The 27,734-nt window shown below is 47.6% G+C and overlaps 1 protein-coding gene across 2 annotated transcripts in view; it reads right to left on the bottom strand.

Annotated features, from left to right (window-relative positions):
• The window catches only part of LOC116940448 (dedicator of cytokinesis protein 1-like), a 337,619-nt gene that overhangs the window by 299,820 nt on the left and 10,065 nt on the right, over positions 1 to 27,734 (bottom strand). For both annotated transcript variants that reach the window (XM_032950283.2, XM_076065949.1), the window contains exons 2-7: positions 8,164 to 8,247; positions 6,192 to 6,232; positions 5,482 to 5,537; positions 4,675 to 4,777; positions 2,590 to 2,738; positions 1,171 to 1,312 (exon numbers count right to left, since the gene is read on the bottom strand). In XM_032950283.2, the coding sequence (XP_032806174.1) occupies positions 1,171 to 1,312; positions 2,590 to 2,738; positions 4,675 to 4,777; positions 5,482 to 5,537; positions 6,192 to 6,232; positions 8,164 to 8,247 (575 nt within the window). The remainder of the gene's footprint in view (positions 1 to 1,170; positions 1,313 to 2,589; positions 2,739 to 4,674; positions 4,778 to 5,481; positions 5,538 to 6,191; positions 6,233 to 8,163; positions 8,248 to 27,734) is intronic.

Raw genomic sequence — 27,734 nt, 5'->3', positions numbered from 1 at the left:
GAGTGTCTGTGTGCTGTGAGCGAGGCAGTGCTGAGTGAGTGTCTGTGTGCTGTGAGTGAGGCAGTGCTGAGTGAGTGTCTGTGTGCCATGACGGAGGCAGTGCTGAGTGAGTGTCTGTGTGCTGTGAGTGAGGCAGTGCTGAGTGAGTGTCTGTGTGCTGTGAGTGAGGCAGTGCTGAGTGAGTGTCTGTGTGCTGTGAGTGAGGCAGTGCTGAGTGAGTGTCTGCGTGCTGCGAGCGAGGCAGTGCTGAGTGAGTGTCTGCGTGCCATGACGGAGGCAGTGCTGAGTGAGTGTCTGTGTGCTGTGAGTGAGGCAGTGCTGAGTGAGTGTCTGTGTGCCGTGACGGAGGCAGTGCTGAGTGTCTGTGTGCCGTGACGGAGGCAGTGCTGAGTGTCTGTGTGCTGTGAGTGAGGCAGTGCTGAGTGAGTGTCTGTGTGCTGTGAGCGAGGCAGTGCTGAGTGAGTGTCTGTGTGCTGTGAGTGAGGCAGTGCTGAGTGAGTGTCTGTGTGCTGTGAGCGAGGCAGTGCTGAGTGTCTGTGTGCTGTGAGCGAGGCAGTGCTGAGTGTCTGTGTGCTGTGAGCGAGGCAGTGCTGAGTGTCTGTGTGCTGTGAGCGAGGCAGTGCTGAGTGTCTGTGTGCTGTGAGCGAGGCAGTGCTGAGTGAGTGTCTGTGTGCTGTGAGCGAGGCAGTGCTGAGTGAGTGTCTGTGTGCTGTGAGCGAGGCAGTGCTGAGTGTCTGTGTGCTGTGAGCGAGGCAGTGCTGAGTGAGTGTCTGTGTGCCGTGACGGAGGCAGTGCTGAGTGAGTGTCTGCGTGCTGTGTGTGAGGCAGTGCTGAGTGAGTGTCTGTGTGCCGTGACGGAGACAGTGCTGAGTGAGTGTCTGCGTGCTGTGTGTGAGGCAGTGCTGAGTGAGTGTCTGTGTGCTGTGAGCGAGGCAGTGCTGAGTGAGTGTCTGTGTGCTGTGAGTGAGGCAGTGCTGAGTGAGTGTCTGCGTGCTGCGAGCGAGGCAGTGCTGAGTGAGTGTCTGTGTGCTGTGAGTGAGGCAGTGCTGAGTGAGTGTCTGTGTGCTGCGAGCGAGGCAGTGCTGAGTGAGTGTCTGTGTGCTGTGAGTGAGGCAGTGCTGAGTGAGTGTCTGTGTGCTGTGAGCGAGGCAGTGCAGGAGGGGGCCCCACCGTTTTCTGCTCCTCCTTGCGGCGGTCGGTGATCTGCTTCGTGGTGCTCTCGTGCGCACGGAACAGGCTGACCGTGCTCGTTTGGTCAGGGTCCAGGATATTTCCATCGTCATCTCGTACCACCAGGTCAAGGCCCAGAATGCTGCACACACAACACGTGGTGTGTAAGGTAGCATATGTATGCAAATTGTCAAAGGTGCAAAGTTGATGCTTTGGTGAAGTTTCATGATGAATAAAACGTTCGTCAACATTATTAAGGATTTTCTTTGCTTACTGTCATTTAGAGAAAACATATACCTCAACGGTTTGGCTGACTAGCCTTCTTCAGGAAAGAATTGAGGTGATAATAAATTATTATTATTATTATATCCTCGTGTGTTATCGTGGGCAGACTTAACCCATCATTGCCCCACTGTCAACCTCAATACGACTTTGTGGGATCTCAGTGGTTGTCTTGGGTAAACACTGGTCGCTGTCACGGCAATGTGGAATTTACAGCAACGTCTTTCGCGCCGTACATAGCCAACCGTGCTAATCAGAGGATGACTTGCTCATAACCCATGAAATACTGAGATCGCGCCTCCGATTAGCATGGTTGGCTACGTACGGTGCGAAAGAAATTCACCACAAATACATCTAACCAACGCAGACTTCTAGGACAGTATCCATGCCTGGGCACTCCTCTTCTTGTCCACACGGTAGGCACCAGCACAACATTTATCCTCTTATTTCCTGACAAAACGCAGCTTTGGAACATCCTTAGCCTTCTTAACCACATGCAAATCTGCCTCTTCACCTCTTACCCACGGTCAAAAAACGCATCGCCTCTTACATGTTCCTGTTTCTGTCTGCTTTGTGCTGTACGCGGAGAGGCTCTACTTGCTGGGTAGCGGCCAGAGGGTCGTGTGATGTGAATGTGAACCTATTACAGAAGGCCCGGCACACACCAGGTGATGGCGGTGTAGCTAGGACTCGCCCATCTGTGTTTGTTTCCCCAAACAATAATATTCACACACCACACGAGATGATAATTCCATAACTAGATCGCCAAGACCATAGTACGGTGTGCTAAAGTCGGCACCACAGTTCCACACAAAGACAAAGATCCCCCAGTAAAGCCTTAACAGACTGTTGGGGCAAGTGCTGTCAGCAAGCACCTATGAAGGCCGGCACGGTACACGAGGTGGCGGGTGGCCAGCACCACGCACAACCGCCTTTGTTTCCCCAGTGGTGATGTTTACACACCGTACGAGGTACTCATTTGAGGCCGAGTCGACATAGGGGAGGAGGCCCAGGACCGGTTCAGATAAGCGTTACTGGTATTGGCCGTGAGCGGGAATCGAACTCGGGTCACCGGGTCAGTAGAGCAGGCACCATAAGCCTTTGCCAGCAACGACCACTTCCTGTCAGCCTGCCCACCTGTTTCCGTAGTCGATCCTGGCCGTCACCTTCTGCTTGAGCTCCTTGAGCTCGTCAAGGGGCAGCGTGCCGGACAGGATCTGCGAGCGCCAGTTTATCAGCTCGTACATCATGTCACCCAGCTGCCTGAACCTCTTGCTGTCATAGTTCTGGGGAAAAAGCGCACGTGCTCATCAATAAAGCGGACGAAGCGTAGCGACGTCGCAGCGGCCATGCAAATGCTTACCAGTGTGAGTGACAAATATGTTGAGTTTTTTTTATTTAACGGAAGAAACTACTACGGCTGTTGTGCATTAATGCTAGGAGTTTAACTTGGATTCTTCATCTTACCACAGTGCACTTTCCACAGCATTGCTTCTTTATACCAGCACATTCAGACAAACAACAAAGACAAGTTCCCCGTATCATCTTAACAGACTCTTGGGGAAAGTGCTGTTAGCGAGCACCTATGAAGGCCGACACGGTACACGAGGTGGCGGGTGGCCAGCACCAAGCCCGGCCACCTTTTTCTCCCAAGTGGCAACGTTTACACATTGCACCAGGCACTCATTTGAGGCCCAGTTGACCTAGGGGGAGGCCCAGGACCAGTTCAGATAATCATCACCGGTGTTGGCCATGAGCGGGAATCGAACTCGGGTCGCCAGGTTCGTAGCGCAGCGTGCTAACTGCTACACTACCGCTCCCCACACACAACAACACCGCCATTTGCCACTAAGTGGCGTTAACGTCACCACAGCACTTGTGAAAGGCTATGTGCACATTAAGGCCACAAGAAGTGTCGAACGCCCGTTCGCAGGAGGACACGGGACAGATCCAGGTGCCATGGGTCAACTGACTGAGATGACTGGCCGATGCACCACCTGTGCCCCCTACTGTGTCAACTTGCTGTGTTTTAGCCACCAGGCATTCCGCTCATTGGTATGAGCGTCGCTCCTCTGCCCTCCGTTGTTGCTGGAGGGCGACTGCCTCCAACTGCCCAGTAGCATCCTTCACGAGCCCCCTCCACAGAAGCCGATCTTGACACCGCTGGTACCAGTCATTGGCAAGCCCGTGCCGCACCTATTTAGCCCCTTCTATCCAGCCGAACAAAAGCTGTTTGGGCATGCGGTGGCTGGGCATGCAGGCTACATGACCCAGCCAACGCAGCCTTGCCTGCCGGAGCTCATCGAAGAGACTTTGTCCAGATATTTCAAGGATTTGTGAGCTCCTCACACAATCCAGCCTGGATAAACCCAGGATGGATCGAAGGCAGGCCAGCCTAAATGTGTCTAACCGGCACAGATTTTCCATTAGGGGGGTCCACGTTTTCGCAAGCATAGAAGGGAGGGCATGACCGTGGCCGAGAATACCCGAAGCTTCGTGTGGAGTGACAGACCAGGTAGCTTCCACACAGCATTACGCAGCCGATGAAAAGATAATGCCGCTTGACTGATTCAGAGTGAGACCTCTGCTGTCAAACCATAGCCGGTCGTGAGCCAACTACCCAGGTATGGAAAACTCTCCAGGTATAGAAAACTCAGGTGTCTTATGCGAGTGATGAGATCTGTGCAATCCATCAAGCGAGCATCGAAAGTTCTAAATTGTTGGCACAAACCATCAGAGAGACCGGTTCTCTGATGCTAATGATCGGAAAGGACCTCTCTCAATTGAAGCCATTCATCAGCCCAAGGGCACTGCCAGAGTAAGGTGGGCTGACAGGGATAGGGGTGGTTAATACACGATTTAAACTATTTAAACTATTTTTTATTGTACCAGGTAATGCCCACTGGGCCATATAGGTCTTTTTCAGAAGCGACCTGGGCACAAATGATAGCTCACCGAAGTGGCTTATCATATGGAAATGTATAGCAGCCAATCACTCTAAACCCGTGATTCCAAATGCGGATGGAAAAACCGGAGGACCCGGAGAAAAATCCACACGACCACGGGTAGAGAGACAAGCAAACTCCAAATATACAGCAGGCGTCAGGATCGGGATCGAATCCACGACCTCCTGGATACCAGGCGAGGAAGTTAACATCTCGGCACCGTGACGCCCCTAAAAGTCAGAGATGGGCACGTGTTTGTGCCGCAACGGGCGCTCACCACATAGAGATGGCGCCACGTGACGGCCCACTCCCGCAGCGTGGTGGTCACCTCCTGCACAAGCGGCGACTCAGTGGGTCCTGGCGCCACCACCTCCGTGCTCCTAAAGAGAAGACGTGCACCGACAGGGACGTGGGCACCGCTCAATGCTTGTTTGGGCAAGGCACACATTTACTTGGGAAAAACTGTCACGTCTGGTCTTTATTAGGTATTTTTACTTTACAATTTCTAAAAAAAGAGCTGTTATAAATAATAGAAATGACGTGGGCACCGCTCAATGCTTGTTTGGGCAAGGCACACATTTACTTGGGAAAAACTGTCACGTCTGGTCTTTATTAGGTATTTTTACTTTACAATTTCTAAAAAAAGAGCTGTTATAAATAATAGAAATGACGTGAGCACCGCTCAATGCTTGTTTGGGCAAGGCACACATTTACTTGGGAAAAACTGTCACGTTTGGTCTTTATTAGGTATTTTTACTTTACAATTTCTAAAAAAAAGAGCTGTTATAAATAATAGAAATGTAGAACTGTAGCAAAGTTCAACTGCACTGATAACTCCTCAGAAATCAGAAACCAGCACGGAGATTCCATGTTCAGGAGTTTGAATGTTAAAAATTCACAGTGCAAGTACTTCATCCAGCTAAGGCCTCACAATGAGGATGTGTTGCTGATACAATGTGTGCCCTCTATTGGGCTCGCATGGCACTGTGTGTATTCCCATAATGCTGTACTTCCCAAGTGCTTTCACGACAGCTCTATAACATACGGTCATGGAAATAGAACGAACACAATAATGCGAGCTTACCCCTTTTTGTCAAACAGTGCATTCTTGATATGAATGTAGGCAGATGGGAAGATACCCTGTGGAAATCAGAGAGTTAAGCCAATCATCAAATAACAAAGAACACAAAATAGAATATTCAGATTTCAATGTTAAAGCACAGAAAGTCAAAACCACTCTGTGGACCTGCAATCGTAGCTCTGACACTACGTAACCCTAATTATTAATTATTCCTCTGCGTTTGACAAAAGCAATACTCACTTTGTGGCCCACGCAACCGTGGATATTATATTTATAGGCTAGCCCCTGTCATGGGAATGTGGAGTTTCCAGTGTGGGCTCAACATCGCCAACGGAGATGAATAATGCTCCATGTTCGTTTTGAGAAGGGAGATACCTTCATTTTCACTTCCGATTACCCGACTGAAGTTCCCTTGATCTCCGTTGCCAATGCACACGTCACGGCTGCTCGTGCATTAAGCAATAGACAGACTCGTCTCTCATATGCAACACTACCTTAAGAAAATAAAGGAATGCTTACATTGTGACAGGGTACACACATTTCTCAATAAGGTTAAAAAACAGCAATCAACTCAGGCTTTTCTCAGCAATATTATTATCTTGTAACAATTGCACTATTTTTCCAGTAACAAGTAATTTAGCCCACAAGAAATTAACATGCATCACCTTAAGAATGAACGTGGTAAATCATTGAGAATTATATTGCAACTTTACCTTCCGTGCCTTGTTCTTGATTGTATAGCCTCGAAACCATCCTGCAACCGTGGGGAGATAAAATACTGCATATCAACGCACCTGAAAATAGATTTACATCTGTAAAAGTGAATATAATTGCATTATCAAGAGCAGGTCTATAATGTGCACGTGTGTATGTATATGTAACACAATGATTAACAAGAATGAGTAACAATCCCAGTGACCTTGTCCTTTCAACTCCTTGCCATGGATACAATTAGTGGCAAGTGGTATGAGCCTACCCTGTGACGTGCACTAGGTCAACTCAGCCTCAAGACGGTATAAACATCAGCATCGACAAGACAGAGATAGCTCGCTCTGGTACTGCCAGCTCTCTGGCTATGTCCCATGTCAGATTTATAATGGCTGCCTGCAAGTAGCACTTGGCCCAACAGTCTGTTAAGGCTATACGGGAGATATTTGTCATTGTTGTTTGTCTGGTTGCGCTCATATAAAGAAGCAATACTGTGGAAAGTGCATGGCGGTACGATAAAGAACCCAAGTTAAATTCCTAGCAATGATGCATAACAGCAGTTGCTGCGTTCAATAAATAAATAAAGCTATACATATTCGTCATTAACACTTTGGCCTTAAAATTAAACTTATGTAATAGGCGACGTTTCAGGAAATGGCCCTCCTTGGTAGCACATTAGGAGAGGTCAGATAAATAAAGTGAACGGGTGTTGCAGACTGCACATAACAACATGGGGCCTGATGAGAATTACATTTAAAACATTTTCGCTCAAAAACAGTTTTTTTTAAGGAATATGGAGTTACTTAATAAGTAATTAATGTTTACGTGACAAACCCTTGAGTATTAAAAAAGTATTACGAAAAAAATAATGTAAAATTGTAAAAAAAAACTTGCTGGCACAACGCATTGTGGGGAATATATTTTCGTTTAAGGGCACAGTGGTAATTGACTGTGCGGAGATTTTTCGTTTTAACTGTGCTTATGCACCCCCTGCCAACGCAACATTACCGAACACGCCGTTAAATCCACCTTGTAGTGCAACGTTTATCCACTGGGGGTCACCACTAAGCCTCGTCAGAGAGCTCTGTGCAACAGCGTAACGTGGATGTATGAAAATTCGCGGCACTCAGTATTTGTATAAACGCATGGTTTCGTCAAGTTCAAGATTGACGCATGTTTAAAGGGCATTGGGCTATTTGAGAGATGTGCCACACGTTGACAGCATGTGTACATGTGCACCGAACGTACAGAGGCTATTGTATACACAATGGCTGAGCTGTGCGTGGCGTGCGCGGTGCGCGTGCTCACGCGTTGTGTGTATATTGTGTGCAGAAGCACGATTCCAGCGGTTGGCTACATACGGTGGGAAATAAATTCAACATAAATACATTGATGTGCGTAGAAAAGCATACGTGTGTGCCAGAGGAGAAAGTATATATATTGGTAGGCATGTGTGTATATTGAACTTCTTTTGCACCATACGAAGCCAACCGAGCTAACGTCTGTGTTGTGCTTTAACGGAAGCTTATATACGTGTGGTGTGTGTGTGTGCGCATTGTGTGTACATGGCAGAAGCACATGTTTGTATATAAGAAAGCACGTGTTTGAAGAGAAGCATTATTAGTGTGTGCAAGGTGCGTGTGTAAACAAGTGTGCGGTGTGTAGTGAGGTGGGGAGCGCACTGCACTATGACGAACCCAGTGACCCAAGTTCAATTCTCGCTCCCGGTCATCATCAGTGACGAACATCTGAACTGGTCCTACACCTCCCCGAGGTCGACTCAGCCTTAAACGAGTACCTGGTGCTGTGTGTAAACATCATCACTGGGGAGACAAAGGCGGCCGGGCGTGGTGCCCCCTGCACTACCTCCTCGTGCGCTGTGCCAGCCTTCGTAGGTGCTCGCTAAGGGCACTTGCCCCATCAGCCTGTGTAGGCTGCAGGGGGATCTCTGCCTTTGTGGCGCGGTGTGTGCCTCACCGTCACAGCTCTCCAGGATGTGCACCACATCGCCGATCTGCAGAGGCAGCTGGTGCTCGGTGTTCGCCGACAAGTTGAATATGGCTACACGTCACACACGGGTGACACGGGAGACACGGGGGAAACGGTTAAACAAGAGGAGACACAGTGGACCACGTGCACGCCCAAACGCAGAAGTACGCACAGGGAAACAGGCAATTCTGTGAATGCGGACAGGCACACCACACCATAAAGATGCAGTGGATCGTACATAAACACAGCAGATGACATAAACGGATATAGAGACACATGCACAAGCAGCAGGCGCATATGAAGTCACACGTACGGACGTACGATTAAAACAATTACATTATAGATATCATAGATGAACACAAAATAGGACAAAGACACACTCGGAAAAATACACAATGGGACAGACACATACACGAGAAATGCATTCGGACGAATTAAAAATTCCATACAAACACAAGGGACAAATATACGTGCACACAAAGGAATGCAAACACATGCAATGACACATGGCTGACTCCTCATTTCATCATGTATTCACTAATTATTAATCATTTATTCAAATTCATTATTTATGTATGATGCATATTGCACACACAAAATAATCCAACAATTACCCCGGTATCGTGCTGAAAGGAGAAATCCAAAAACACTCTGACCACTTACACCGCACGTCAAAATAATCAGATGTAGAATTTAAGGATCGTAATGAAAGGACTGCCGCTATAAACTTTTCAAACGCGTGGCGAACTAGGTGAAACATCAACAATCCCAAACACTGTTACGGTGGGAGGAAAGGGGGGGGGCTTAGGGGGGTGGTGGGGAAGGGCAGCAGAACATCGCTTGTTCAAGGACAACGCAGCAAGCCATGCATTAATCACGAGGGCTTTTGTACGGCGCACAGGATGCAATGTATAGGAAGGCAATGTGCATGCTACGTTCTCAAAACAGAGTGCCATCAACCCAAAAGGCATCGGGCTTAAGCAGACTTGCTGGTGGCAAGTGCCGTTATCGAACAACTATTAAGGCCAAAACCAAACACATGGGAGTCACGTGATCAGCACCCAGCCCGGCTGCCTCGGTCACCCCAGCGTTCATGTTGACACAGGACGCCAGGCAAAGAGAGAACACTGGGGCAGGGGGGGGGGTACCCAGGGTAGGTTCGGATCCCAATTTCAATCGATGCTGTGCATGACCAGAAGTGGCGCGTGGGTAACGGGGATCGTGTCACGCTGTGTGCACGAACCACGACCTCACTGCCCCGCGTGATGTTATTCAAATTGAGGCGCACGGCTACCCGCAACGTAACTGGACGAGACACGCACACACGCACACACGTGCACAGGGACACAGAGTTGGCTACACATCCCGGCTTAAATGGGAAAAGTAGCACTGGCCAGGCCTCCACAGCGGTCCCATCAAGTGAGGCTTGGAGCTTTCTCGTCAGAGCCCAGGGAAGTCATTAATAACATAATTCATTTAAGGTGTGAATAAGCATCGACTGTGCTGCACATCGACTTGCTGCCAACTCTTGAGTCAGCACTTCTAAACTTTTGGCTGAAATTCAAGGGCGTTAAGGCAAAGCACCAGCAAGTCAACGGTGTTGTCAGCTAAGAGTGGGCAAAAGCTTTTAAGGAGCCACACGTATCACCGTGGAAATGAGTAAAGTGTGGCGGCACACGCCTGAAACGTAACTACTCGGGTGTGGGGGTTCGTGGGTCAAACAAAGATGGGAACCAATATGAGACTGGACCCTCCAACCTGGACACCACAGTGCGAGCGAGTATAGCAAGTAGCTTGCAAAAGGTTACCTTATTATATAATCTTCCGATGGTAATTCTAGTTCCAATAAGACCACTAATTATTGAAATAAGATACATTAGGAGCCGTCCATAAATGACGTCACGCGATTTTGGGCGATTTTTGACCCCCCCCCCCCACGTCATACGGCGTCACAAGAAGTCAGACCCCCTACTCAAATATGACGTCACAAAGCTCTGCCCCCCCCCCCCCGCCCAAAACCATATTTCCATTTTGAAAATAAACCATGCTTCAAATCGCTTTAAACTATTGTCATTGTAGTGCGTATTTAACGTGGCGCTGCACTCTGATGTTGTAGGAGTGTTGTTATAACAATTAGTGTTGTTATAACAATTCTATATTTATTTAAAGTTGCGCATTTTGATGTGACGTCACATTTATCAACCCCCCCCCCTCGTCACACATCGTCACAAATGTCTGACCCCCCCCTAGGCGCGTGACGTCATTTATGGCCCCTTAGTATAATTTTTATATTTGTTATCAGACGGTCATATCAGAAGGAGAGGCTTGGACAATGACACACATTTTCAGATCTCATCCAGAATATTGACGACAGTCGGATGCATCGGTGTACGGCACCGTTAGGAGCTTTCTCCATTAAACTGGCAAAGCTGCCAGGTCGTAATCCATTTCTCATCTCAAAGGGCGTGCCCCGTCGCTTCTGTCAAGCCTCTGCGCAAGCGACCGATGCCGCACGAACTTCACCGTCGTCCTCGGCAGCACCTCGCCTGCCGCCACTGCCAAGCCGCCCACAGAAGAGGGAAGAGCCGCTCGAGAAGGGCAGAGCCCCCCCCCCCCCCACAGCAAAATCAATGAGCGCTAACAAAAGCCGCATTTATTATATGGCCTTGTTTACTTCTTTGGAATGCCCGATGCAGCAACAGCAGCAGGGGACTCGGTATTCCATGTTTAAACACAAGCGCCCTTATTCAGAGGCAGCCTCACCTAGCGGTGAGAAAGACGTGTCTCCGAGCAGCGGTGAGCCAAGTACAAAGTGCCTCTCTGCTCTCACGGACATGGAGCGGTGCTCATCTCCATTGGTGGCCGGGTGCCGACAGTGGAGCGTCCACATTCCCAGTCATGAAAGCCGGTCTTTCCACTGTCTTTCTTCAGGTGTTCGCAAGCAAAGACCTCCACAAGTAGCACGGTTGGCTACGTAAGGTGCGAATGGAGTTAAACATACAGACACATGCAAAAAAAGACAAAGATCCCCCGTATGGCCTTGAACAGACTGTTGAGGCAAGTGTATTTAGTAAGCACCTACGAAGGTGGCCAGCACCACGCCTGGACGCCTTTGTCTCCCGAGTGGCAAAGTTTACACACTGCACCAGGTATTCATTTGAGGCCGAGTCGACCTGCTCGTGAAACAGGCTCTCGTTCCCGTGCGGGCCCCCTTTTGGCACGTGCAGTCCAGCTGTGGTTTTCACAATGCGAATGCAGCCTGACTTTCTCAGAGAAGCGAGTAATGCTTGATTCGTCGTCTCCGTCTGCGCGCAAATGTTACGTCAGGACGATGGGAGTTTTCATAAACCAAGCATGATATCGGCAGGCTGTTATCTTGCTCTATGTGCTGCCCTTACGAGTCAAATATTCTCAAGGGAGAAAAGAGTCCAAGAGCCTTGTTGCTAGCGAGCGAGTGAGCGAGCCGGCCGAGTGATGAGTGGGCTATGGAGACCCGACAGGCCGGGCCGGCGTACACTGCACAGTATCTGGCTGGCAGAGGAGCTGGGGGGGGGCACTGCGTACAGAAAGAGGGTGTGGACGCACGATCTCAGCAGCGGAGTGCTGCAATCGAGGATACCAATGAGGCCAGGTTTATGCCTGCATACGTATGCTAGGTGCAGGCAGGATTTGCAAGTAGCCTTCAACGGACTGTTGGGGTGAGTGCTGTTAACGAGCATCTATTCAGGCTGGCACGGCACACGAGGGGAGGTGAGCGGCCAGCACTACGCCCGGCCGCCTTTGTCTCCCTAGTGGCGATATTTACACCTTCCTGGGTACTCATTTGAGACCAAATGGACCTAGAGGAGATCCAGGATCGGTTGAGACAACCGTCACTGGTGTTGGCCCCACAAGAACAAACGCACGCACACATGCACGCACATACATACACACACATACAAAGACAAAGATCCCCCGTATAGCCTTAACAGACTGTAGGGGCAAGTGCTGTTAGCGAGCACCTATGAAGGCCGGAACGGTACACACACATACACACACATACATACACACACATACATACACACACAGACACACGGGTGCCCAGTAGCACGCCTGCTCTATTGACACATCCGTCCGAAGTCCCCAAACAACGCTTTTTGCAGCTGGCCGCCAAGATCATTAAATCGTGCTTTGCACGTGGGGGGCAGCCGGGCAGCGTGGCGAGGGGAGGGCGTAGACGAGATGAGCACGGGGGAGTGGGGCTGGCTGCAAGTGAGTGGTGAAGGACCGAGTGGAGAAGGTTGTCCCCGATAATCCACACGCGCACGAGGCCAAGTATCCCTGATAATCATAACTGGACAGGTGGTGCTGTTGTTGGACCTCCTAACTCGCAATTGCAATGTTGAGCGTCCGAATCCGGGTCAGGGTTGACAACCAATCACTTCTTAGGAAGTGAATAAAATTAAGACCACATTGTGGAAAGTCATCATGGGGTTGTCCTATGGAGATACCGTCTCTTCTTCTTTGTCCTACCAGACAGTCTCGCCCCCTTCACCTGACGAAGGCCGCTTGTGTTGTGGCCGAAACGTCGTGAGAATATTATTGTTATTTTATTTTATCAATTTATTATTTTATTCTCATTCTACGTGACTTTACCGAAAGAACCAAAGAAGATGAATCATTGCAGTCACGAAAGCTTTAAATCGAAATTTAACCGCCTCTACGGGGAGGGATTCCACACATCCTTAAGATCATTCAACAGATTTCGGGATAAGAAGGCTCAACTAATCGAGTCTCTCACCTTTCTGAAGAGATGCCGCGACTCTAAGGCTCTTTGTTCCTCTCACACAGCTTAAAAGCCGTGATCTGAACGTGGCTCTCTCACTCCAGCGCTGTCCTACCAGACAGTCTCGCCCCCTTCACCTGATGAAGGCCGCTTGTGTTGTGGCCGAAACGTCGTGAGAATATTATTGTGTTATTTTATTTTATCAATTTATTATTTTATTCTCATTCTACGTGACTTTACCGAAAGAACCAAAGAAGATGAATCATTGCAGTCACGAAAGCTTTAAATCGAAATTTAACCGCCTCTACGGGGAGGGATTCCACACATCCTTAAGATCATTCAACAGACTTCGGGATAAGAAGGCTCAACTAATCGAGTCTCTCACCTTTCTGAAGAGATGCCGCGACTCTAAGGCTCTTTGTTCCTCTCACACAGCTTAAAAGCCGTGATCTGAACGTGGCTCTCTCACTCCAGCGCTGTCCTACCAGACAGTCTCGCCCCCTTCACCTGATGAAGGCCGCTTGTGTTGTGGCCGAAACGTCGTGAGAATATTATTGTGTTATTTTATTTTATCAATTTATTATTTTATTCTCATTCTACGTGACTTTACCGAAAGAACCAAAGAAGATGAATCATTGCAGTCACGAAAGCTTTAAATCGAAATTTATACCGTCTCTTGTCATGAGAATGTGGAGATTACACCACTGGCTCATGGCAACAAGTGGCCATGGGAGCCACACCGTTGCTTGCTTGAAACAACGTGAACATTTATTTGTCGAGGAAAACCGAGTTCAGTCCAAAGCCTCTACTTCGGAAGTGCCCTTTGCTCACGAGACTTGATCCCTTTCTTATTTGATTGCACCGACGACGACGCCGTGAGGAAGGAACACAAAGAGCCGTCGTTTCAGCGTTCAAATAAGTCCAAGGAGGAAAGGAGCTATAATCGGTGGTCCTGCAGCCTGTGGTGTAATTAATTCCACATTCCTATGGCATAGGCTTAGTGTTTACGTAGAACCACCGCAGTCTCTTCCAAAAGCTACAAATACCCAGCAACCAAACACGATGACGCACAACTCGGGATTCTGAAATTCAACCGGACCAATCAATTGCTGACATGCCTGCGGAGTTTTCACGCCCTGGAAAACCATAACCGGCTGTCCACCAACAGGCAATGTGGCTCACAAGTAGCCACGTGTGCTTGCACAGGTTACAAACAAGGCCTTCAGGAATGTCGTATAAATAACTCGGAACATTTTGGACATTACTGCCTTTTTACATTTAATAAACAGTCCCAACAGCTATATATTGAAATTACCAATATGTACACGTTTTGATTTTGCAGATTTTGATTTATTATGTTATTTTATATTGTTTTTCAGCAATAATACTGAGGTTTGCATGGTAATCCTAAGTGTCACCCTATTCACACAAACAATCTGGGGTAACTCCTCTCCATTGGCATCCTCAAGCCAAGCCGGTGATGGCATTTCCACATTGCCAAAGCGGGGCCAAATTACTCACTGGATGACCACCGTACACCCGTCGAACCTAAAGATTTAATAGGGTAACCCCAACGTGAGAATTGCTATCTCAACCTTCCAAATCTTGAATGTGGTTGCACTCTACCCAACCGTGCCAGCAAGCCATATACATGTTTAAACATCATATACCCATACGTCATTTTGCTTATTCTATTTGACATACCGATATAGTGCATATAACTGATAAATGACACGTAGTAAAATACTGTTGATTTGAAGCTTTCGTGACTGCAGAAATCCATACTCTACGTAGGTAGAAAATAAAATAAATCTAGCAGTGGAACTGCTGAACCAGCTGGTTCAGCAGTTCCACTGATGGATTATATTTTTTCCGCCTGAGAACGACCGCTTGTGTTGCGATCAAAACGTCGTGATTATTTTATTTTACACCTACGTGACTTTACCAAAAGAGCCAAAGAGTATAAAATACTCTTGTTTGTGAGACAAGACGAACTGGGCTTCGACAGTGAAAGATCATCAATAAGATAAAAAAGTGATGCACGACTGCTCCCTCCTTTCGTTTGACCCCCACGATGAGCACGGTGGGCTACGTACGGTGCAAAACAAATTAAACGTACATACATACATATTCCTGATGAGATACACCGTGCCGTGAGCGACCTCTGTAAAGATGAGCTTTTTTCCAGTCCCACGGATCCCACAATAGTTACACGACTCGCAATGTTTACAGCGCAGCCTCTATTGTGCACAGATGAGGCTTTAATGCTCTGTTTAACACGTAGGCTTTCGCGAATAATATTATCCGAAAGAGGTTTTTGGGTTAGATTGCTTAAATAATAATACACTACTTGATCTACTTTGATACTCGACTTGATCGCCATTTATAAATATACGCAAGTCTTGGAATTATTCAGGAAAGCCTCACCACTGAGTCTCCAGACACTCTTTCAGGAGGGTTGCACATTGGGATGTTTGGACCTAAACCTTGTTTAAATAAGTGTTTTGCATGCGGAAAGGAAATCGCAGTGCCGGGGGAAAACCCAGGCACACGAAGCAAAAATGGTCACGCGGTCCACTCGGACAATTAAGTTCGGAAACCCACTTTCTGTACTGCCATCCCGTTGCCACCTCACAGCCATGCCAGTGTGAAAGTCTCACGGCGGCGACACAATATGCATAATCCAACCCACCTCATCCGCAACGCGCTGCATGCGTGCGCCACCTCGCCCGGCATTTGCAAAAGCTTTTAACTGGACAGCTTCTCTACGTTATAACTCTGGGTTTGCATCCGCGTGCCGTAAAGCAAGGTAAATGCGTGACACAAGCATGGCACCCTCCGGCATGCGAGAACGAAAGCAGGATAAACTATTTTACAGAGGGCACGCTTATCTGCTGCTCCGATTGTTTATGCGCCATTACCGCATGCGTGGCGGCTTTTGTTTATGGAACCGTACTTTCGGAACCCGATGAAATCCCCACTGTAAACACCACGGTCACTGGAAGACTCCTCCGTGCCTTGCTGCTAACGTGTTTTTAAATGTTTTTAAATGCCAAGGTGCACTGAGAGACTAACGGTCAACAGGCTCGGTTCTCACGGCAGCTTGCGCGTTTAATTCCGTGGGACCGCGGGGAATCACGACTACTAAAGGGCAAACAGCAGCTGTTACGGTCTGATAAAAGACCCTGTATGTATGCATGATGAACTTCTTTTGCACCATACGTAGCCAACCGTGCTAATCACATGCAAGAGTAGGCTACCGTGTGCCCATTCCACTCTCAAAACAGCAACAACCCTCGTGTAATATTCATTACCCCCCGTGTATTCGCCATCCCTCGCGGTATTGAGATGCCACAATCCAGCTCGCTCCTGCAGAAGAGAAAATCCGATCGTGACATCTCCATGGTGGTCATCCTCTTGGGTAGAGCAAAACTCCTCCGTGGATGCTCTAAATGTGTTTTTACATATCTATAGGGCCCTTTTGCCAGTATCGAGATGATGAATGATAAAAAACAGGCTTTCAACTTTCTGGCATAAATACAGTGTGTTAAGATTTTCAAACACCAAAAAGACACCAATTACAAGGCAACACATCTGTATCAACCACAACAACTTGTGGTAAAAAATTTTTTTAACAAATCAACTTTATGGCAGTACCCCGGGGTACCATAGTACCTCAGCTCTCGCACAATGTCCGTGATGCAGTAATTTTTAGTCTGTTGATGGTCGGCGATGCGGCAATCGACTCATCTCGACGAGCTGTACTCACGATGCACCACCACCACGGTGCGTACCGCGAGCGTTCAGGGTTCCAGCGGAATCGTCCTCGCTGCGTGTCGACATCGCGGAGTGTGGCACTGATTTCGGATTGATTGGTACCCCAGTCGCGGAGTGAAGTACACCCCTGGGAAAAATAGTGTCCCAGAAATAAAATATTTAATTGCCTTGGCCAGTTTGTATTATTTGGTACCCCGGGGTACCGCCATAAGGATCAAATGTGCTTTTATAATGTATGCGACGAATATCGAAACAACAAAATCAAAGCAATTTGCAGGGTAGGCGGAGGTGAAGGCCGAGGCAACGGATACGAGAAAGGACAGATGATGCTGTCAGCGACGTGAGAATGGCTGGAGGCGAAGCTGATTGAGTAGCGGTGTCGCTGTATTTGCGGTATCACAGAAAAGGGGGAGACATAAATTGGAGTATCGCTGTACGTAAGTGGTCGATGGTAAAAAGAAAAATCCCCGAACGCAGCTTGCTCACATGATTGCTAGTCCTCTAAATGTGAACGTTTCAAATCTGTAAATCGGCCAGGTGGCACTGTCATTACGGCAACAGATCTACAATCACTAAGTTTTCAATCCCAGGTGGGACGACGGCTCGGCCGGTCATCCCTCTGGGCTCATTAAAACGAATACCGCACCACGTAATGAGTCCACTGGGGGTTGTCCTTCGAAGACTCTGGCCCCTGCCATGGGAATTACGAATTTCCACCATGAGCTCAAGGCCACCAATAAACAGGAACACCGCCCAATTTTGACCAAAGAAATTATTTTACGCTGCTTGTCCTAGTTATGGAGACAAGTAAATGTACTGGATTAGGTGGAATATAAATGCACTACTGCACTGACCGAGCCTTAAGGAAGGTTGCACTAACAGTTGTAAGCTGTCAGTCCTGCTAGCTGCGTGTTTCTGCACCAGTGTAAATTACATTCCTTTGTCAACCACTGGAATTACATTATGTAAACCATTAAGGAACGCTGACGTGGAAATTTGCCTAACAGCTCAGGTCCTCCGCACATCTGCGACGTTGAAATTAAACTTTGTTTTGTTTTTTTGTTGGCATTTTCTCTGCCAGGCCCTCACCGAGTGGCTGTTCAGCGTAATTAAGTAATTGTTCGCAGCCGGGCGGTTTTTGATGTAACTGCGTGCATCCTACAGGACTGCAAAGAGGCAAAAAGAGTGAACAGTCATCTTGCTTGCACCCTAAACCTGGCACTAATCCAGACGCAACTGCAAGCCTCCGTGTTCAAGACTTTTAGCTGTCACATTTGATGACGTCGAATACAAATCGTGCCAAAGTTGTGAGACACTTTGGAAGGCACAGAAAAAAGGCTTTTAAAATAAGAGTCCATAATGCATCTGTCAAGAAATCCATGCTCGGGTGAAAGATAATGGTGCGACTTATTCCACATTTGTATTTATAGCCTGCACTGTGAATATATAACCGATCTAGAAAACAGGTCAGTTTTACAAAAAAATATATATCCATACATTCTCCTCATTTTATCACTCATCTTAATCTCCTAAAGAATAAACAAAATGTGAGAAGATGTTCATCCGCTTGGCTGGCACCGTCATTGGAGCACGTGACTCGCAATATGAGGCTACGAGTTCAACCCCCAGTCGGGGCTAGTACCAGTCCGTTGTCCGTCAAGAGGCCAATTAAATGAGCACTACTTTGTGGGTGAGCTGACAATGCACAGCCTGTGAACATACTAGCCCCCAGCATGGGAACGTGGAATATCCACCACTGGCTCAGAGCCTCCCCGTCGAGATTTAGCATTACAAAAATGCTCCAATGAATGGGAAGCAGGATTTATTTGTTGAGAATTATTAATTGTGCTTGCTAACTAGTCATGGTGTAGGCAATTATTGGTATGTTGTTTAAAATCATAGTGACTTACTAAATTTACCAATTTAACTGAACTAAGGCACTCTTACTGTATCGGAGAGATAAACGCATTCACAATCCCAAAGGCTGGTGAAGTGCTACTTGCATGACAAACGGAATTCTTGGCTATCGAGAAATGGGTCATATACCTTGAAAGTTAGTTCAGGGAATAATTACAGCTTACATTGCAGTTTCCTCTTTAAAATAAACTATGTGATTACAAAATGGCATTTTGTGTGGTGGCCTGAGCATCTGAGGAGCCTCGCGATGGCCATGTCAGCAGTGAGTGAGTAAACACTGCCAACATATTCTTGGATTTCAGTCCTGGGTTCCCAACGTAAAACTGAACCAGGTTCTCAATTGCAGCGAGCTGTTTGGACTCATGATTACCATCAACAACGTATGCACAAAAATAAAGAGGAAAAAAATATACGTTTTCACCTAATTTAGGCTAAATCAGCTCTAAAAACGTCGTCAGATGAAGACCATGTGGCGGACCGCTCTCCAAATAGCGTTTGGCGAGACCCGGCGGGTTAAAGAAGCCGCAGAAGAACTTCCTCCGTGGTGACATCTGGGGCATCCTCAGCTGATTGAAGGCGTTCCAGAAGGATATTCATCATCTCACAACATGACTACACCCGCATGGCCTGGATACAACTAAACGTGACTACACCCGCATGGCATGGATACAACTAAACGTGACTACACCCGCATGGCCTGGATACAACTAAACGTGACTACACCCGCATGGCCTGGATACAACTAAACGTGACTACACCCGCATGGCCTGGATACAACTAAACGTGACTACACCCGCATGGCCTGGATACAACTAAACGTGACTACACCCGCATGGCCTGGATACAACTAAACGTGACTACACCCGCATGGCCTGGATACAACTAAACGTGACTACACCCACATGGTCTGGATACAACTAAACGTGACTACACCCGCATGGCCTGGATACAACTAAACGTGACTACACCCGCATGGCCTGGATACAACTAAACGTGACTACACCTGCATGGCCTGGATACAACTAAACGTGACTACACCCGCATGGCCTGGATACAACTAAACGTGACTACACCCGCATGGCCTGGATACAACTAAACGTGACTACACCCGCATGGCCTGGATACAACTAAACGTGACTACCCCGTGCGGGTTTCGTCATGTTTCAGGGTGCTAAAAGCGTGCCGGAGCGCCGAGTGACAGTTCTGAGATCCAGGATTCGAATTCACCAACCACCTGTGATTGAATCAGATTCTCAAGGGCAACCAATGACTGAATTGTTTTCAATTGACTTTGCAAGAATTTCTCTCATGCTATCTTCCCGCATCATCCTTTCACACAAGATGATGGTGCACTGCTCGCTGGAGTAATATCCGAAGAGGAATTTGTTTGTCTCGCTACATGATGCCGACAGTAGAACTGTCATCCAGTTACGCATTCTGGAATGCCACCCCCAGATTCGGGAGAATGTTGGCGAACGAGACTGGAACAACACGGACGTCCAGAATAAACGCCTCACTCGAGACCCAACCATCGCACCTCATCCTGGCTGTGACATTTCTCCTCCTCGAAGGCACTGGTGTGACCATCAGCCACATCAGAACATGATATCCTTCACAAATATAAAATGAAAGACAAGCTAAAGGAGTGCGACTGTGGCCATCCAACCGAAACGATGGACTGTACTGTAAAGCAATGTAGTTTGAATGCTCTTCCTTCCGATATTAGGAAGCCACTGGAGCCATGCACTTTTAAATCTAGATTGAAAACTCATTTCTTTAAAACTGCTCTTTGTGTTTAGTTTGTTGTGCTACCCCAGCGCCTCCGAGTAGCACGGTTGGCTACGTACGGTGCGAAAGAAGTTCAACATACGTACGTACATAGTCCGCACTCCCGCAACGGAGTATGAACAGCAAAACTACATGAACTCTCTCCTGAAACACTCTCCTCGTGGCCATACACAATTATGTCATAAACGATTCAACTTTAAAAAATAAGCCTTTAATTTCTCTGTGAGAGTAACGTTCGCTTTAACTTAAAAGGTCATCGTGAATGGCTAACGGAAGCCTCGACCGGCCACGCTGCCTCCTGAGCGGACGGACGCACAGCGGTTGGGGGAAGAGACGTGACACACGGGCCCCGAGGGGCTGTGGGCTCGCCTGCTCGAAGCGCACACGCGGCGACACGGGGCGAGGGCCGAGGCGCCACGGGCGCGCAGCAGAATCCCCGCGGTGCACAAAGAAGCGTTTGGCGCAGACGCGGCGAGCCAAGCGAATGTTATACCCCTGAGAAAGTTTGCCGTCAAAAGATTCCCGGGCCAATTAGGCGCAACACAGTTAGAGCGACTGTTCGACAAGCACACATTTCCACTCGCACTTTTGTTTATTAGAGCAACCGCTCCCCTAAAGCACTGTCTGCAAACGTTTTTTCTCAAACTTCCTTCTTACAACCACCCTGCCGCGAGTAATGAAGTCATAAAGTCAGCACGGTGTGTCTGCCTGAACGAGCATGACGCGGTGCGAGTGTTCAACCCGCATTACTATGGTCAAGGCCAGTCTCTCAAAGAGACGACCGATGTTAAAATAAATCATAGTGATTCAATGCTCAAACATAGTTTATCGCTCACTCCAGACGGTTCTAAACTATTTAAGGGAAATCCACATTAGTATGGCAGGGACCAGTATATGTATTGGATGACCACTGTTAACTTATTTTAATCAATCTAAGAAGGATGATGGGCTAAATCAACTCACGATCAACAGTGTAATGAGAACAGCTGTTGAATAGTACGGCGATGATAATAATAATGAAGGAAATTACATCGATGCATTAATTGCACCAAGGAAGTCACTTCAAAAAAGTGCTACCATTATGCCCATGCATTGCCACTAACCCACAATCTGCTTCTCCTGTAAAAGCAAAAATAAATTTTAAAAAAATAAGCTCGCTCTGCTAATAATAAACCGCTTAATAAAATAAAAAAACCCTCACAGTAGCCGTTCGACCACGTGCTTCACTTCCTGGAGACATGGACACTGATCCAGAGCCCTCCCTGCACACAGCCAAACTTTCAGCAAAGGGACACACCCTGCAAACCAGGCCGCCCTGGACACGAGAAGCCACGCATGGCTTTGCAATGCCCCTGCGGGCCCCTCCCCTTGTGTAAATACGAGAGACCGCTGACTACAACCTCGTCCCAGTGTCCGCGGCCCCTGCTCAGACTCAAGCAATGCTTATCTCCCGAGCTGCCGAGTGGCGGAGCGGAAGTTCAACTCAATGGCCCCTTAATTAAATCGGCGATAACCCATTACACGTTTTTGTTATCTCTTTCGCAAGTGAAAACTGACGAGCGGGTTTGTATTTTTAGAATTTAATGTACATTTTCTTGGACAGAAATCCGTCCGGGTGGTATGTTAGTTGGAGCGCCAAGGTCACAATTGGAGGGGTGTTCAAGGTTCAAGACCGATCATCGCTCTGGGGTGAAAATCGTTTAACAAAAAGTCTACGGTAATTGATTTAAGGGTTTTTTTTTCATACCAAGTTTTGCATGTGGGAGAACACCAGAGTATCTGGAGAAAACTCACAAAAAAACATGAGGAAATAACACTCAAAGTTCTACAGGCAGATCATGCCCTGGCCACCTCAAAGGCGTGTAGGTTTGGAATTTCACAGCATGTGATAATCTCTGTGTGATCCGTCAACGTGATCAAAAAGCACGCTAAATTATAGTTTACATGTGCCACAAAGCCAATCGTTTGGTTGGATTTAGATTGAAAAAAATAGGCAAAAATCAATATGAATGATGCTACAGCATCTTTTCATCTTTTCCAGCAGCTGACAGCGAATATTGGTGGTTAACAAACGATTCCAGGAATGATACAGCGCAAATATTGATACAGTGGCAAGGACACCCAAATATTCAGCTGAATATCCACTTTCAAAGAACAAGACTGAAAAATGTTACAGAGAATGATAAACGTTGTTTTGCTCATCTGAAATGCACCACCGCGGGCAGGCAACGTCTTCAGGAATGCTCCTCCACCCGCTGAAGCTGTTCGACCGCTTTCCCTAAAATGAAGAAACTCCGCCAGCGAATAACGCACCCGCACTGTGTTTATCCGAGTGTAGGTGTTAGCGTTGTCCTGCTGCTGCTGCGTAAAATCTACCCCGACGTCCGTCGTCGTCGTCATCGTCGCATTCGGCACATGGCACGAACGTGACAACGCAGATAACACGGCACACGAATGCAGACCAATACGAGCACGGTAGCAAAAGTGAGACACAAAAAAAGTGAACAAATCCCTCAATGAAACTGTTGCAATTCGTTCAACGTATGTATTTGTGTTGAACTTCTTTCGCACCGGAACGCAGCCAGCGGTGCTAGGCGGAGGTGCGGGTACGTATTGTCAATCACTCGACGATCGAGCTGCTCGCTGCCCATTACACTTCACACCGTAACAAGATTTAGGTCTTCATAAGTGCGCGGCTACACTAATTCCAATAAGCTGAACAATGCGTACAAGCTGCGGAGCATATAGAGGCGACGGTGACGACCCGCCGCAGTGTTAAGTCTCAAGGAAGCAGTCTGGAGAACTTTACTGTTAGCGCCCGCGGCGGCTGTCAAGAGCGTGCCCCCTGCTCTTGTCCAACAACACTCGCGCTGACATGCAGTGGAACAGCGAGGACCGGACAAGTCGCTGCACTTGAAGGCTTTCACCCAGCGATTCCGTGTGCGGTAGTATAATGGGTGGCTCGCCGGCCTTCGAATGCCGCAAACCCAAGTACGATTCCCGCTCACGGCCAACAAAGGAGACGGTCATCTTAGCCGGTCCTGGGCCTCCCGTAGGTCGACTCGGGCCTCAAATGAGAACCTGGTGCAGTGTGTAAACATCGCCACTAGGGAGACAAAGGTGGACAAGCGTGGTGTTGGCCACCCACCCCATGTGCCATGCCGGCCTTCATAAGTATTCACTAACAGTACTTGCCCTAACAGCCTGTTAAGGCGATAGTGAGATATTTGTCTTTGCCTTTTGACAGGTACTTTCTATTAGTTTTGCAGAGGCATAAATACTTTTATCACTCTATTAAATGAAAGAAACCGTCCCATTTTAAAGTGTAGACAAAGTACGAGGTCGGTCGGACAACGACGTGTTAAGCTTAAAGAGCTTAAACAAGCGTCACCATTCACTCAGAACAAGGCATGCCACAATACACGAGCAAGATCAAAGGTCGTCATGCCCATTGCCACCGATGCCACCACTTCCTTCCCCTTCTCCGAGATCCCACAACTGTCAAAACGAAACCTCCGAGGGTCCACTCTGAACAATCTGATCACCACCATCTGGCTGCAGGCCTTCCCCCTTGGTCACGGACCTCAGGGCATGACCCCCCAATCCCTGCATTGGTCACCTGCCCCTCCCTCCAATCCCATGCTTGTCTACCTCGTCCATTACCAATGCTTTATTCAGAACTTACAATCTACTTGCTCGAGCCGGACATGAAATTCCTAGCTACCATCCCCACGTGAACCAACGTGGATAATTAATGTGGTCGCTTTGTTAACGTCCAGCTGTCTGACGGAAGGGATTGCAGACGTGTTAAAGCGAGACTTCCTGAAAAAGCCTTGAGACTAAGTAAGTCGCACTGTCCAAGAGAACTTGTCTCCACGTTCAAAGCAAGCATGGGGTGCTACTCATCTCTGATGATAGCCCTAAGCCCGAGCTGTAAATTCCACATTAGTATGGTCGGGTTAGTCTATTCAAAGTATCACAACCGTGAACCTCCCGCAAATGGCACCGATCTTATCACCTTTTTCAGAAATAATAGATGCGTCGAGCCCAAACGCGATCGCGACTCACAGATTTACAACTGTAAGCACAGGGGTTGAAAGCTCAGATGATATCGTTGCATCTCCGAGATGCAGTGTTTTGGTCTGCCCACTACATCCCACCTGCCAACTTAAAAGATCTCACGTACATACAGTACACACAACCCTACATACCGAGACGCTGCATGCAATACGTGAACACAAAGTGTGCGCGACAGCGCGTGGTTTACACACGGCACTATAAGCAGATCCCCCAGTTTGTTTTTATTCCTCCACTTCCAGACAACGGACCCCCCCCCCCGCCAACACTGTTGCCGCGTAATGATGTTTGCGTGGCCGCATGTGAAGGCCACACGAATAAAAACAAACGCAGCCCTTTAAGGGGGGAAACATTCCCCCGTGTGCTTCGAAACTCTCCCATGGGCAAGGCCCGTAACGGACCCACGCGGGACTCCCACGACACACACACACCGAGGTTTTTGACGACACCTGCAGGGTCTGAAAACAGGGTTTTTCTTTGCCTAGCCTGGGTCCCACGGAATTAATGACACTCCTCCTTTTTGCGGACAACACCTCCTGCTGCTTCTTATCAATTGAAGTGGCAAACAACCGAGAGCCTCATCTCGTTGCTCGTTTGTGAACGTGCCGATGTAAGAAACATTATAAGGGTTGCCTAAGTTCCTTTGCAAGCCATTTCTTTTTTTACAATTGCAGTTGCAGGTATGGGGCAGTGGAGGTGGTCCCACTTAGCCTATCATTTCCAATCGCAGTCAGGGTTTGAGTTAGACCACCATCCCTCCACGGTTCGTAAAATGTGTACCAGCAGCAGTTGTTTTTGGGATAGACTGACCCGCGTCAAGGAAAAGTATAACTTTCACCAGCAAGCTAAGAATCTGAGCACTCGCCCTGGCTAGTTCAAACGGGGAAAGACGGACACCCTTTGACAGTAGTGCTCAAGTCTTCGGTACGGTACGAGGAATACGGCATCATGCTCCGAGCCTTAGAATCATGGCCACTCACGTCCGTGATATATTATGCCGCGTTGAAAAATTGCATCATTATAATTATTACAAAGCAGGTTAGTTTGCGCGGACTCGTGAACAGCAGGAATGGGGCCGATCTCTGAACAAAGCCGAGCGCTGTTCGCCTCGGCTCAAAGGTTGGCCCCCAGCCCTCATTGTCAAACACAACCGAGCCTTCCCATACGCGCAGGATACACAAAAGGGTCCTGCGCTCTGTAAGACTTCTCCTGGATATTAAACGTGTACAACAAGTAGGCTGCCCACCGATCTGTACGGACTATTTGGAAGGGTTTGCCGGTTACTCAACACTGTCAATCTGCTAACATGTAACCAGTCATATGCCAATTAAGGACTTTTTTGAAATTGTAATTCTTATCAGACCTCACGGTATAGAGTTCTGTATTTGCCGAAATGTCAAGTAGAACCCTACTGTATGTTGAATTCAGGCCAGAATTTGATTGTCTTTGAACAATGCTGCTCAAATTATGCACTCCCCGAAGGCCGTGCGGCTGATGGGGGTTGTCTGCTTATTTATTTTATTTATATTCAACACAATGAGGTGTATGATCCATCTGGAAAGCGGTCTTTTCCTGGACTTAAAAATTGTTTGGCTATTAATATTGCCTGTGACCATACCAGGAAACTGAATGCAATGTGACATGGTATAGAAACTTGAGTAATTAATTAAAGTATAATTTCAAAAAAAATACACAACGGCTACTGTATGTGACGCGCTGCAAACTCTACAGGTCGTGGCTGGGTGGGAGTCGTCACCAGTGTTCAATTTGGCTGCTAGCTTTATGATAGACACACATGCCAGCTCTTACAGCTGACCATGGGTGCAGCGCGCGCGAGTGGATTTAAGAACCGTGCAAAACATCTTCACGGAATTTCGCAGAAAGCAGCCACCATAAAAAACGAAGGTGCTTCACGCTTACATAGGCGGGCAGCTGACGTGGTTGACGAATACAAATCTTAGCCAAACTCTTGTAACAGGAGATTTGCTTCCAACATTTCGTTTTAATCCCGGTGATTTCAGTTCAATTCACAGCCCCATTGTTGGCCCACTGCTGGTGACTTGGTGGGATTTAAATGCTTGCACTCGAACTCTTTGAATGTCTCTCCGGCAATTGTAAGGCAGCACAATGTCGCTGAAACCAAGATGTTCGCCGTTAGGCGTGCAATGAGTCACACACCCAAGTGAGCTGACGAATTCTCACAATTTGGCGTCGCGATTCCTAGAGACTCGATTCTTATGTCTCTTTTTCTTTTCTCTCATTTGTGTTGTTCATTTTTTTAGATCTATTCTTTGTCTAAATTGGTCCAGTGATGTTCACTCCATGAGTCTCAATGCAAGCTACTTAATTTTTTTCATCCAATACACAATAATTACGAACGCTTTTCTTGAAAATAATCGATTTGTTGTCAGAGCCTAAACTCACATTGTGCTCCACCTACTCGTTATAAAGGTACCTTCTTTATTAATACTCAGGACAACAAGTTGCGGGACCACAGATTTTTATTGAACAAGCGAGACATTTATCACAGCAAGGAGAATGTAGTCATCATCATTATGAAATATTTATCAGGATGGTCTTGTGGAAATATTAAGTCAATGTTAGTCGGGATCTCTGTTTAATAGTCAAACTGCTTCACTTGCTAAAAGCTGTCATTTAATAAAGGCTGGCATGGCTCAACAGGTGGGATTACAAACAATTATTATGATTAACTCTTTAATGATGGACAGGCACACGTATGATGCATCAGTTGATTAATTAAAATGTATTCTCAATCCCGAATGTTGCTGATAGAAATAGTAAGAATTGGTCATTCGTGGTTGATGTGTATTGCACGAAAATCATATGCAAATGTTCAAGTAAAAACGAGAGCAGAAGAAGCTCCGTCACCACCGAGTAAAGGAAGGCATGTGTCGTTACGTATTGCAAAGCTCAATGAGATCTCACCTGGATAAACAAATAACGTGCCAAGTGGTTTATGGGGAAAGGGCCTGCACTTGTGGGATTAAGCACCTGCGAGTGGTGTCCTTTCTCATATGTATCGCACGGACCCACCCTCCCCCAGAGACACCTCTGACAAACACGGGTCTTCAGAAACATTACCCTGCCATTATGACAAATTAAGCCACCCCTGGACCAGCGGAAGACCACAAATGTGAAGCGCCGAAGCGCACACGTGTCGGTGCGCAACGACGCTTAACAAGGAAATGCGGTTTTGCACGCACCTCCGATTAGC

The sequence above is a fragment of the Petromyzon marinus genome, chromosome 9, assembly GCF_048934315.1.
Source record: "Petromyzon marinus isolate PM22_M1 ecotype Great Lakes invasive population chromosome 9, UKy_Petmar_22M1.pri1.0, whole genome shotgun sequence".
NCBI classification, from domain to species: domain Eukaryota; kingdom Metazoa; phylum Chordata; class Hyperoartia; order Petromyzontiformes; family Petromyzontidae; genus Petromyzon; species Petromyzon marinus.
The sequence above is the reverse complement of the archived record's forward strand: the minus strand, read 5'-3'. Positions and strand labels throughout refer to the sequence as shown.